The following is a 13,386-nucleotide window of genomic DNA, read 5'->3' on the forward strand; positions in this document are numbered from 1 at the left end:
TTTCCTATTTGGTGCCTCCGGGCACTCGGTGGCTCTAGGGAGAATCTCAACAGAATGGCACTCCACTAGTATGTTTGCACCGCATGTTGTAAAATGTCGAAGGATCGGAGCAATCTCATTTCTGGCACGTCGTCTAAAGCATTGCTTCTGAGGTTCATGTGACTGCTGCTCAAGCAGTGACGCAGGTGCATGTGTGCCTAGTCCGCACGGAAATGCCTCCAGGCAGCGCGGTCTCAGCACGAGTTCTCGCAGGACAAAAGCACTAGGGGTGTTTGTAAAATGTGCTGAAAAATTAGTTTTGATAACAAATATAGAGGGCATATCCAAGATTTCCGGAATACAGTCAAATCCACTTGCAAAAGTACCTGTTATAACAGTATATCGGATATAACAATGGTCAGTTGCAGCACCGTCACCTTTACCTTGTGTTCTGTGGTAAAATAAACCGCTTACAGCAATGCTGTCATAGCACATTATCGGTTATAACAATAAAATCTGGTCATTGACGTGTCAACCATAAAAGAAACAAAAACAAAAACTGCACCAGCAAAACCACGCTTACAACACAAAAGCACGTGTGTGTGGAGCTGAGCGACGGACCGAGCCTGCACAGCGACAGTGCGAAAGTGAAAGAATCCGTGACCACGCACTCAGAGACACTGCCACTGAACGCGCTGAAGATGTTTGCTTGTCACAGCGCCGCAGGCAGGAGAAATGACGGTTGCGTTCCCTTGTGCGAAAGGGCCATGCAGACAAGAAAGCAGGCACATGGCAGGGAGTCTTGGTGGAGCAGTCCCTTATTAGCGTTTCTGAGGGGTGCACCACTCGCAAAAAGAAAATGCGCCAGCGTGTTTTTCTTTGTTTCTGAGCTATGGCTGGTACCAGCAGCACGTTCTTTGCCCCATCTTCCACTCTTCTTCGATGTGTCCCAAGGGCAGGCGTCACCGCGTCAGGCGAGCTGCTGTGTTGCTGCATTGGCCACACGTGCCATGCGTACCACTTCTGAGCATTTCTGCTTCGACACTCTTAACAGTATGCATGCAATAAAGCATTTATGAAAATAAATAATATAATCATCGTGCCATTCTCATCTCAAGTGCAAGTAACCATTGTGCAATCTTTCACCAAACAAATATACAGTAATGCAATCGGTTGTTAGCATTTCAGGATCCTTTGATAATTTGAACATTTGTACAGTCCCCTAAAGTTCAGATTAACGAGCTTTTACAGGCATTAAAACGATTAAGCCCCTCCGGGTCTTTCCTATCCATAAATGCTCTAAAGTTTGTCCTCTTTTATTTATTTTTTTTTTCGGAACAGCCCGGTTATAATAATTATCAGTTATAACAATGGTGTTTCCATGGCACTTCAACATTGTTATAAGTAAGTGGATTTGACTGCACCAAGAAAATTGCGCCACGGCGCAGACTTCGAAATGGAGAAAGACCGAAGCTGAAATATGTTTGGAAACTATACATTGTTTATCTATTACAGTCCAATATGTAAATGATTTGGCCCGATTTCACGACAACGAATCTTCATCTTCAACAAAATTCATGGCACCTCTGGAAAGTTTCGTTAAAGTGGGATTCGACTGTATGTTGCAGTGCAGATGTGCTGAAAGCTAGAAGACATGGTGTGGTGTCATTTTAAGAAATGCACAGCATGAGACACGGACTAAGCAAGGAACAAGACCAGACTTGTCCCGTTGCTTCTTGCTTGCATTTCTCAAAAATGATCTGCGTTACAGGCCCTTTTTCGTCATCTGTGGTCCTGACCTGGTGGTGGCCGGGTCCACTGTGACCGTGGTGATGCGATGGCGGGTGGTGCTGTTGCAGGTGGTGGAGGCCCCTCTGGGCAGCGTGCCGGATGGCAGCCATGTTCCGGTGGCGCAGGCCTCGGAAGAGGTGCACCGCAGGGTTTGTCATGCGCTCGCCCGGGTGTCCCGTGTGCTCGTCGCAGGCACTGAGAACCTCCTCTGCTGCGAGGCCTTGAAGCACCCGGTCCAGGTGGCCTGCACAATCGACAAAACAGTCACACCACGCAACAGAGAAAGCCCTGATCAAAGACATTCTCTAGGGAACAAATACAAGGAAATGCACACATTGTTCATGGCCACTTCATTTTCTCACCCTACGCACTGCATAGTGAAGGCCTAATACAATCTTGCAAACATTGGCAAGTGGGCTTGAATCAGTGAATCATCCACTTAAAGGCTCATTAAAAGGAAGTGTTATAAAGAAAATAAGAAACTACATATGCTGGAGTGATATACCACCCTTCAGGGACACTACCAGCATTTTTTTCTGCATGAGACAGGTGACTGCATTTCTGAAAAAATAAAAAATGTAGTCCTTGATTTTTTCCCTTGATTTACACCTCCAAGCAGCACGGTGGCTGTTACATCTTTTTCCATTGTGTGATCACCCTCTCGGTGAATCAAAGAAAATGAAAACAAAAACACTTGACCAGCCGCACAGATCACACGGGCCCTTTTGTTCATATGGTATTTACTGCACTACTGTTCATGCTCTGAAATTGTTCTGTCAAGATAAGGAAAGAGCTTGACTCTTAGCTTGCGTTTCTGAGGTTGCCAAGCAAAGCAGCTTCAGACAGCACGAATTGGCGGCTTGCAGAGAGAAGCTTTACATTCTCGTATTTCAGCAGCACTTGTCACACTGCTCTCTCCCTATAGCAACAGTATACCTGCTCGTTGAACTAGACTTGAAGATGAAAGTGATAGGCTAATCGTGGCTTGTGAAGACTTCACGTGATTGGGCGCAATAACCGAAATTCGCAATGAGCATTACAACATGTATTGTACAGCGATACGCTATAGCAGTACCAGTGGCACGAAGCGAAAATGCCGGCACTGTCTGTGTGAAACCTTGGCAAGAGAAGCCTCGGAAAATGAAGCCTTGGCAAGTGAGACCTCGGCAAGTGAAGACTTGGCAAATGAAGCCTCGGTGAATGGAGCCTCCCCTCTCTGGAAGCACCACCTATCTCCACCTTCCATAAGGCCTCCACCTACCGGAAGCCCACGCAGCAGCGCAATGAAAAAGCAACGGCAAAATCGAGTTCAAGGACACAGTGGGAAAGCCAGCTGCCCACCAAAAGGACCATATACCAGCCACCTCCCCATTCCACCGTCCTAGCTAAGGGGCTACCCACCCAATGCCACCGTCCAGAAAAATTGTGTCAAGTGTGTGAAGACTCGGCTTGGAGTATAAAAGCATCAAATTAATCAACGAGGGTAAATCCAAATGCTATCGCAACTTTCTCGCACCATGGTTCATGATCGCTCTATAAATTTTTTATTTCATTTTCTTTTACATAATTTATTAGCTCACCTATGCTTTGCTCTCACTAAAAATTACACATCTGCTATTTTGGGACACTAATCACTCAATCTAGCTAGACGATACTCCGGTTTGTACCCCTTCAAGCTTTTTAAAAGACTTTGAAGTTTGAACAGCCCACAGCTGTTTCCATTTCTGCTTCGTTTTCCTTTTCGCCTTCAATGAACCAGGCATTACTCACCCGTCTCCATCTGCCAGACGTACACTGAGCCATCTGAGCAGCCAACCACCATGAAGTCGTCAAAGGGCCGCCACTTGACAACGCCAACAGGGAACAGGTGCCGGGAGGCCAGCATGACGCACTTACGCTCTTTCAGGCTCACCAGTGCCACTGAGTGGTCACTGGCCACACTGCAGATGCTCTGCACCACACGGTTCTGCAACAGAATGTAGCAGCCTCAGCTACAAGCTTATGAAACCATGAGCACCTATCATGTGCATTCTATAGGCAAGAGCGTGAGTATGTCGTAACGACACACAAAACCGTCCTGAATAGAAAATTCACAGGGACACCTAATTCCGTTATGTTTTGGCAATGCGATGACATTAGCAGCTGTTGAAGCCTTTACGAAAAATGATGTTACTTCTTTCCAGCCAATGGGAATGCTTCCATCTCGTGGTGTCATTTCCCTCCAGCAAATGGGAATGCTCCGGTCCAGGGACATCAGTCCCCAACAGCCAATGGCTGAATTTTATGACCAACGACGCGTTTTGACTTCATGAGGCTTCAAATGCCCTCGCATTAAAACAGGCAAAGAATATAGCAGTGTTCTGATTGCACTGAGATGCTACTCTAAGCAAAGTAAGTAAGTTTGTAGTGTTCATGTGTGATGAAACAACTAAACCAACTGGGTCATGCATAACTACTCTATGCCTATTGATTTCCACCAGGATGTACCTGAAATCTGAACAGTACTGTTTGTGCTTAGTTTATTTTTGTTTTTAGGTCTTCAGATTGCGGCATCCCAAATGGAAACAGGCATAAAGGTTGCTTCTTGTCAGATGGGTAATAATAAGAATGATAATTTTCAGATGGGCAATACAAATCTACTCTTCCAGCAATTACAACTTTTGTTGAAAAAATACAGCTCAGAGACATACACCACTTTTCTGATAAACAAACATCTTCCAGCATCAGTTTACCAAGAATGAGATTTCCTGAAAACAAAAAGTATTCCACCCAGTAATATTACTGTGAGCAAATGAAACAGGAAGAGGAAGACACAACGAAAAAATAAAACAAAGAAAATTATTTGACGATTTAAGTTACATACCAGCATGTTGTCATTTAAGGATAGTGATCACTCTGCACTCATGGTGAATACTACCCTAGTATATTATTTGGCAGTCATTATTAAGGTCTCCCTAATTTTGCAATTTCATTTGTTTAATTTTTTTCACCATAAACCAAAGAGCCCAACAGTCATATGTCAAGCACCGGAATCAGTTCAGCTAGCTGTCGACATTGGCAGCCATGAAAACAATGCTGCAGCCAGGAAGTCAGAGAAGTTAGTTCAGTCACTATTATCATCATCATACTATGTCCACTGCAGGATAACGGCCTATCCCACTGATCTGATCGGATCTATCCCACACTGTCCTGCACCAACCGTGGCCACTCTATATACCTGCAAACATTCGGATTTCATCCCCCACCTTACTATTTGCCATGCCCTGCTATGTTTACCGTCCCTTGGAATCCACTCTGCTACCCCGCAGAACCATGGGCTAACTTTTCTCTATATTGCATGCCTTGCCCATGTCCACTGCCTCTTCTTGACTTCATTTAAGTATAGGCAAATGCAAAAACGAAAAAGACAACAGCAGGAAGACTCACACTACAGTTGCTGGGTGGCACTAGTAGCTGCGTGACTTCACCAGCGTGGACACAAAACCGGTGCAGCAGGGTACCCGCATACAAGTCCCACAGACAGACCGAGAAGTCGACGCCACCAGACACCAGGTGTGCAATTTCGTAGCGTGAGTGCACATGGTTTGGGTACAGCAGGCATGTCACTCGACCCGCGTGGCCATGCAGCAGCTGGTGCTGTGGGTGGTCTGCACAGACAGCAACCAAAAGAAAAGTGTGGCACAACTTAACCAAGCACTGCTATAAGGACAACAAGATAGGCTAGTTGGTTCCCGCTACGGCAGCTGCTCTGTTACCCGACAAACAAAGGTTAATAAACTGCAGCGCAAAATTTCCAGAAACATTGTGTACGGTACACAACTCACTGACAGACAATCAGAAGATATATCATGAATGATCTCAGCCTACTGAATTTGGGACAGTTATATCAATATGTGATTTTGACAACAAATTATTACGACATCAGTTTCCAAGAACCTGTGAACAAAAGAAGAGCACTAAGACCAAAGGAAAGATTTGTGATGCCGTGAGTTTGTACCAATTATGGGAATGAACTCGAAGGTATAATGTGGCATAGTTGTTGGCCTGAAGAGCTCCCGAATATCAGCCGTAGAAAAAAGAAAAAGACCTGTTAAGAAATTGCATGGCAGACGTAAATACGACGACGATCATAGTGATTAACGCGCTGCCGGCCATGCCATCCCGGGCAGTATGGGCGAGGCTGGCACAAGCGTCTACACAGCCATGGCAACCTGCCAGGCCAGCTCGTGGCTCTCGCTATCTCGCCCAAAATCGGCTAATCGGCGCCAGATGTGACGCCTACTTGTGCTCGAAGGCCGCACGTCTCGTTTATCGCGTTTGCAGATGCCCAAACCTTGGCAAGGACTGGAAGGTCAGTGCCGTTGACACACCCGCCAGCTGTGAAGCCCGTTGTGCGCTTCACACCTGACAACCTCGCTTGTCACTCAGACGATGTGCGTATGTGCAAGAGGACACACACTTGCACTTATGTAGCAGAAAACGAGGAGAGGGATGGCCTGATTTCATTTAATTGGTTGGTGATTGCAGGACACTCTCCTCGCTCTCGCTGACATAAAGAAAGACAGATCAAATCTTTAGAATCTGTGTAGAACCGCACCGTTCGCTTTATATGTTCAAAGTACGACTACAAAATCAGTATCAGCAGCATAAAATCATCACTCGATCTTCCTTCATTGGTCTTTTGTCGCAAGATATCGCGACTATGCCTCTTCGACAAGATATTCTATCATTTCACACATCTGGGACAATTTCTTCTTCACCCACCAGCACGTTCATCTCGACGTTTATTCGATAGCTTAAGTGTACAGCGCCTGCACGGATCAACACCTGCTTTTAATAAATCGTTTTTACCAATAGCAATACAGGAATGGAATGAATTGCCAGATCCTACTGTCATGAAAACTGACCATGACAGATTCAAAGGGCGGTTACTGTCTGGCTTTGAACATTAGTCAGATTCAAAGAGCGGTTACTGTCTGGGTTTGAACATTAGTCAGATTCAAAGAGCGGTTACTATCTGGCTTTGAACATTAAATTTTTCTAAATTTCTTTTCTCACCCTTAGTTAGATCTACTTGAGCAACTCATTTGTAATTCCCTCACTTTATTCGATTGTATTTTTTTTGTAACTGTTTCAACTGGGCTCTCATTTGATTCTACTGATTTTATTCATTGACCTCATTGCTCTCATTGTATGTTTATATATGTATCTGTTTTACTAGATTTCTTTTTTGTTGTTTCAACCTCTTTGGCTTTGTTCATGTATTGTCCTATGTATGTCGCCCTCCCCTCCCTTATGTAATACCCTGCAAAGGGGCCAATAAATGATTATGATTATGAAGAGTAAGAGAAATGCGAGGGGGGGGACCAACGCTGTGGCCTGTCGCGAGGCGACTGTCGATGGCCACAAGGATGCAGCGATGACAGCGGCGGAACGCGTCTTCGTATCTGCAGTGTGCTCGGTGCACTTCCAAGAGGATGACGATGACAGCAAAACAAAAACTCAAGACAAGTGCGTCATTCCCGTCGCCCACGAAGTGGTTGGCGCGATAGACGTGCTGGGGTGGCTCGCGAGCTCATAAGACGCGCGTAACGCCGCTGCTGCTGGCAAAGAAAGGGTACCGGGAGCAATTAAATCGCAACAAAGGCTTTTCCTGTGAGTTATGTGCAGCGCGTTTTTAGCGGTTTCTGAGCATACTAGGTGGCGAATTTCAAAGTTGCAAAATTTCAATATTACGAAGCAAACTGCCGATTTTACAGACTTTGTTAAATCGAGGTTTAATTGTACAGGATATTGAAACAAATGCAGGGGTATTACTAGTGTCAAGACGCATGTTACCAATGCCACGCTGTACATGCCTAGTTTCTACAAATGTGTAGTGCACATCTTGGGAAGAAGTGAAAGCATACTTATACAGTCACATAAACACATGCGCACAAAAAAGGGTCTCTCTCTCTCCTCACCATCATGGTGATGCTTTCCATAGAGTAGCTGCAGCATGACAGCCTGGGTGGCTGACACCACCACTATGCTACCATCCTCCCTGCCAACCACCAGGCGCCCTTGCAGGGGAAGGTACACACTGGCAGTGAGCTTCAGCTCCTGGCTCTCTCCAGGCAGCTCCTGCACATGCATGGAATGAATGACATGTTTTACAATGTTTTCCAATGCAGTGAGCAATGTACACACATTTGCTAGGAAAGTAAAAAACAAAAATAAAGGTTGCTAGTCCATTTTGCTGAATCTGTCAGATGAACAGGCTTGTTGGCAGTTCATTGTGATGGAACAGCAACGAGAAAAGAAGGCGACAACACACGTACTGTGCTTATTTTGTCAGGCTCATGTCGTCACGTTCTTTCCTTCATCCATGTCTTTTCTGCGCTGTTCTGTCACAATGAATCTAGGTGTACGAAAACCTTCGCAGTCAAGAGCTTAGCATGACCTAGCAGTGCTGCACAAGGAAAAACTTTGCTGTACAGCCAAGCACCATCTGGCACTGAGCAACGTAACTTTGCTATCCTGCGAGTGACAATACTGCGGTACTCCCACCAGAGTTGACACACCTTCAATGCTCTGTGGTCAAATTTTTCTATTTTGCTATAAAGTTGAAATCAGTTCCCATACACTTGTCTCTTAAAATTAGCAGCAAGTTGTCTGGAAGCATCGCAAGTTTAATAAAAACTGGACACTAAGAAATGCTCGATTTGTGCCCTCCTAGAGACAATGAAAGAAATATGAATGTTGGCAACACATTTTCAGCAATGGCAATTACGCCATCTTGCCCCTTCCAGAAAAAGTGAGTAGCACATCAGTTACTGCAAGACGAGAACAATTACAGGTTACAACAGCAAACATTCAGCTTTGCAGCAGCAGAGCCGTACTTAAAATTCAAAGAAATAAGCTCAGAAAAAGTGCAGCGACGAACCATTTTGTCTAGAATGCCAGGTGGTGGAGGCTTCATTTCGTCCCAAGCCTCTTGCAGAGCCAGGCTCAGGAAAGGCTCCATTTCTGGAACATAGGCAAGAAAATGATGACCGCACACGGTCAATTTATAGCACATGAAAACTCCTCTCACTGCATGTGCAAGGCAATCACAATGACAAAACAAATGAAAAAAAACTTCAGCCAAGAAGCAGGATCGAAACATCACCATTTACTATACTGGGTGCTTGCTTTAGCCTACAAATAGTATACAGTTACACTTCCAGCTACACTGCCAATATTGTAGGTAAACTGTCGCATCAATTAAAGGACAGTAATGAAGAAACAATTGAAAAAAAGTTTATGCACTGCATACTATTCCCTCTAGACCTCTAGACACAATGATGAAAATATATTCAAGCACTGCGGACATCATTTGCCAAAGCAGGTTCAACATGCCAAAAGAAGGCTCAGTATGAATTGACCTGTAGTGTCACCAGGAGTTATGTTAGTTCACATCATTTCAAAGCAGCTTTTAGTCTTCTTAAAAGGCTAAAGATGATTCATTAAGTTAGCATGTAAAGTGAGATATGCAAGGACACTGCATTTCTCTGTACTGAAGTCAAGCTCTATACCGATGGCAACTCTATACTGACGTAAATAGCTGTGTGCATTGATAATGTTGACAGGAGATGCGTTTGGAAACAGAGTTCTTCCATGACATCTGGTTCCACCAACCATTCACAGGCATGCAAACGAGTGATATCTTTGAAAATGGCTAAAAAAGTTGGCAGAGACACTTAAGACTGCTTACGTGTGAGAAGACGTAAGCCCGCCCGCCCACTTTGTCAATGCAGTCGCCACGCGCTATAGCACAATGTATCCCATTGCCAAGTAACTGGCAATTCTACACGGCTCTACGTAGCTGCCGCCACGATGCCACTGCACCCCTTCTAATCTGCACGCTAACTTTGTGAAGGCAGCCGCCGCCGTACCGCGGCCTGCGCCCCACCTTAAGGGTATGACGTGATAGTTAATGGGTTAATGCCTATATATGCAACATGGGTCGTTCTCTACTTAACATTCATAGATCCCTGGGGGTCCTCATAGCACTCCTGGTGCAGTGGTGCAACGGTTAAGCAGTGTGCCACTGCCCTAGAATGGCAGGCGCTGCCACCAGTGGGACTTGTGTCATCCGGGTTGTTCCGAGCAACCTCGCACGACCAATCTTTAATTTAACCACCACCTGCCAGGTTGCATGAGGACGCCATCTTTTATGGGCGCCATCAAGTGTCAACACACACACACAGATGTGCTTTTTGCTCAACGGGGCAAGTAACGCTTACGCCTTAACAAAGACCAGAGCACATCCCCAATTTGCAGCATACAATGTAACAACAAGAAGGTCTCTATAAGATTAAGATGTGAAAAAATGTTCACATTCAGAGTCATGCCGTAACTCCTCACAATGCAGTAGGTTGCAGGAGGACAATGACAAACATATGTGAGATAACAAAAGAAAAACTCACGAACAACAGTATTTGCCTCTTGGCGCATGCGGGCTACATCAGAAGCGGCTACGTCCACAACGTTCCATAGAACCACACGGCCATTTGAGTCTCCTCGCAGGAGCACTTTGTGAAAGCCACCTCGTGTGCCAAGAAAGTAGCCCATGGCAGGGGGGCACACAAGCCTCTGTAATGAAACACAGCAGACAAACAATAATGACTTTTACAGTGCAACAGTACATGTAAGTCAAGATACCGCAGCAATGTTTCCTACCGTCAAAGGGCAGGAAGCCCCCAAAGAACAAGGGATGCGCTGCATGCATATAACAAAACTGTTGCCTCGGTTTGGCAGTTCAAAAGAATTACCAGCACCTTAGGCAACTGCCAGGCACCTGCCAAGTATACCTGCTTTCTGGTTAGCACACCACCACCATTCATTCTCCCAGAAGAATGTTAGATGCACTAATGCACTACCTTAGTGTTCCCAATAAGTGGCAAGAATCTCACACCACAGCACTTTTGCGCAGAAAATTACCTCCCCAACAGTAATGCAACTCAACAGCCTCGTGTTTGCAATCAGCAATTTTGCCATGCAGCATACTTCTCTCCAAACCGTTGGTGGCAAAAGAAAATCCTGTTTGTGGGGTACTTTGGCATGCACCAGGAAAGCAAAAATGATATGTGCACATTTTAGGAGAAAAGATGTAGGCATTCAGCCCTTGTGACACATCGCTTCCACAAAAGCAACGCTTAGGTTCAATGTCAAGAACAGCAATGTTTAGCCAAGCAACGCTTTAACTTGTAATAGACCCTTAACAAGAATGTTCAGCGTACTTCACAGCAATGACCTGTGCATGAGTAATGGTCAAACAGTCAATTTTTAATACCGCAAACACAGGTGCTGTCCATGTTTTCACAACGAGGATGATGACACGGTTCCCGTGTAAAAGAAGCGGATCTCAGAAATTCACAACTAGATATAGTAATGCAACTGAGCAAGAAATAAGGAACAGACTTGCCTCGTCATTGGGAACTCCTAGCACGCAGAACAGGAAAGCGTTTTCTTCAGACCTCGGCCCAGTTCGGAACTCCTTGCTGTCGGCAATGGCACTGAGGCCAGCACAAGCAATGAGGGAAGCTTTATAGTAGTCTGCAGGTGATAAGCACAGCTTTTGTCAAAACCCCAGGAGCCACAAAGCCAGTTAGGGGGCAAAAGTGATTTTGGGGTGACCAGCCAGGATCATCGATGACAGCCACCAACTTTAACAAGAAAAAAACTGCTTTCCTAGTATTCAGCGATGACACTTCAACTTGCTGCTTGACGACGGTCAAGAAAGCAGCAGGCTTACTGGCTCCTGAACTTTGACAATTTTTGAAACAATACATGAACTGCGAGAGCAGCCTTAGTTGCGCCATTCAAAAACCAAATCGAATTAACAGCACAAATGTTCAAAGCTGTTCTCGAAGTTCACGGTTGTTTGGAAATACGAAGCAGATAAAGCATGAATGATTAGAAAACACACAAAAACGCACATGCATTTTGTTCAAGCTCAGCTATGACATCCAAAACTGGTAGCCTGACATGAGTCGGTGTTACTGAAACCTCAAGACACCTTTAACAGTACCGGGTTACGAGCATAGTATTAACTATTAACTAAAAGGAAAAGCAAACATGCTCGAGCACTTGCAAATGCCTATCTACATATCATGCTCGACTCAGTACAGGCTTTCTATTCGAAGCAGTGCAGTACATTTTGTCAATGGCTTTTACAACACATCCACCCTGTCTGAAAGAGGGTTTTTTGTGATAACAAAGATTGCAAATTCTTGCAATTCCCGATACGGAACGTGTTCACGGAACAGCTAGTTTTGTGCAGTGCCGTGCACTAAAAAATTCCATTATCCGTTCTCAATCTGATGCTACCTAGCTGCTGCTGACACCTTTAGCGGAAGTGACATCCCTTCCGGTCCGGTGACATCACTTCCCTCCACCTAATAGGAATGCTTCCATCTGGTGAAGTCACTTCCCCTCAGCCAATGGGAATGCTCGTGTCTGGTGAAGTCACTTCCCTTCAGCCAATAGGAATGCTCCCATCTGGTGAAGTCACTTCCCTTCAGCCAATGGGAATGCTCTCGTTTGGTGATGTCATTTCACTTCAGCCAATGGGAATGCTCCTGTCTGGTGACATCCCTTCCCTCCACCTAATAGGGATGCTTCCATCTGGTGAAGTCACTTCCCTTCAGCCAATAGGAATGCTCCCGTCTGGTGAAGTCACTTCCCTTCAGCCAATGGGAATGCTCTCGTCTGGTGGTGTCAGTTTCCTTCAGCCAATGGGAATGCTCTCGTCTGGTGGTGTCAGTTTCCTTCAGCCAATGGGAATGCTCCCATCTCATGACATCTCTTCCCTCCACCTAATAGGAATGCTTCCATCTGGTGAAGTCACTTCTCTTCAGCCAATGGGAATGCTCCCATCTGGTGAAGTCATTTCCGAATAATGGCCTGAGGGGCGAGTTGGTGCATCATGAAATGAACGGCGGCACAAACAAGGACACTGTGCATGTGGTGTCTCTTTCTTGTCAGTGTCCTTGTTTGCGCCGCCCTTAATTTCATCAAGTACAAGTCACTTCCCTTCAGCCAATGGGAATGCTCCCGTCTGGTGGAATCGCTTCCCTTCAGCCAATGGGAATGCTCTCGTCTGGTGAAGTCACTTCCCTTCAGCCAATGGGAATGCTCTCGTTTGGTGATGTCATTTCACTTCAGCCAATGGGAATGCTCCTGTCTGGTGACATCCCTTCCCTCCACCTAATAGGGATGCTTCCATCTGGTGAAGTCACTTCCCTTCAGCCAATAGGAATGCTCCCGTCTGGTGAAGTCACTTCCCTTCAGCCAATGGGAATGCTCTCGTCTGGTGAAGTCACTTCCCTTCAGCCAATGGGAATGCTCCCGTCTGGTGAAGTCACTTCCCTTCAGCCAATGGGAATGCTCTCGTTTGGTGATGTCATTTCACTTCAGCCAATGGGAATGCTCCTGTCTGGTGACATCCCTTCCCTCCACCTAATAGGGATGCTTCCATCTGGTGAAGTCACTTCCCTTCAGCCAATAGGAATGCTCCCGTCTGGTGAAGTCACTTCCCTTCAGCCAATGGGAATGCTCTCGTCTGGTGGTGTCAGTTTCCTTCAGCCAATG

General features: G+C 45.6%; 1 protein-coding gene across 1 annotated transcript in view; it reads right to left on the minus strand.

The window, feature by feature from the left end:
- Positions 1-13,386, minus strand: part of Rbcn-3B (WD repeat-containing protein Rbcn-3B) — a 97,298-nt gene that overhangs the window by 67,184 nt on the left and 16,728 nt on the right. Inside the window, 7 exon segments of the mRNA XM_077627693.1 lie at positions 1,779-2,014; positions 3,541-3,736; positions 5,197-5,417; positions 7,734-7,893; positions 8,696-8,778; positions 10,221-10,386; positions 11,219-11,309. Of these exon segments, the coding sequence (XP_077483819.1) occupies positions 1,779-2,014; positions 3,541-3,736; positions 5,197-5,417; positions 7,734-7,893; positions 8,696-8,778; positions 10,221-10,386; positions 11,219-11,309 (1,153 nt within the window).

The sequence above is a fragment of the Amblyomma americanum genome, chromosome 6 (genome assembly GCF_052857255.1).
Source record: "Amblyomma americanum isolate KBUSLIRL-KWMA chromosome 6, ASM5285725v1, whole genome shotgun sequence".
Classification (NCBI taxonomy): Eukaryota; Metazoa; Arthropoda; class Arachnida; order Ixodida; family Ixodidae; genus Amblyomma; species Amblyomma americanum.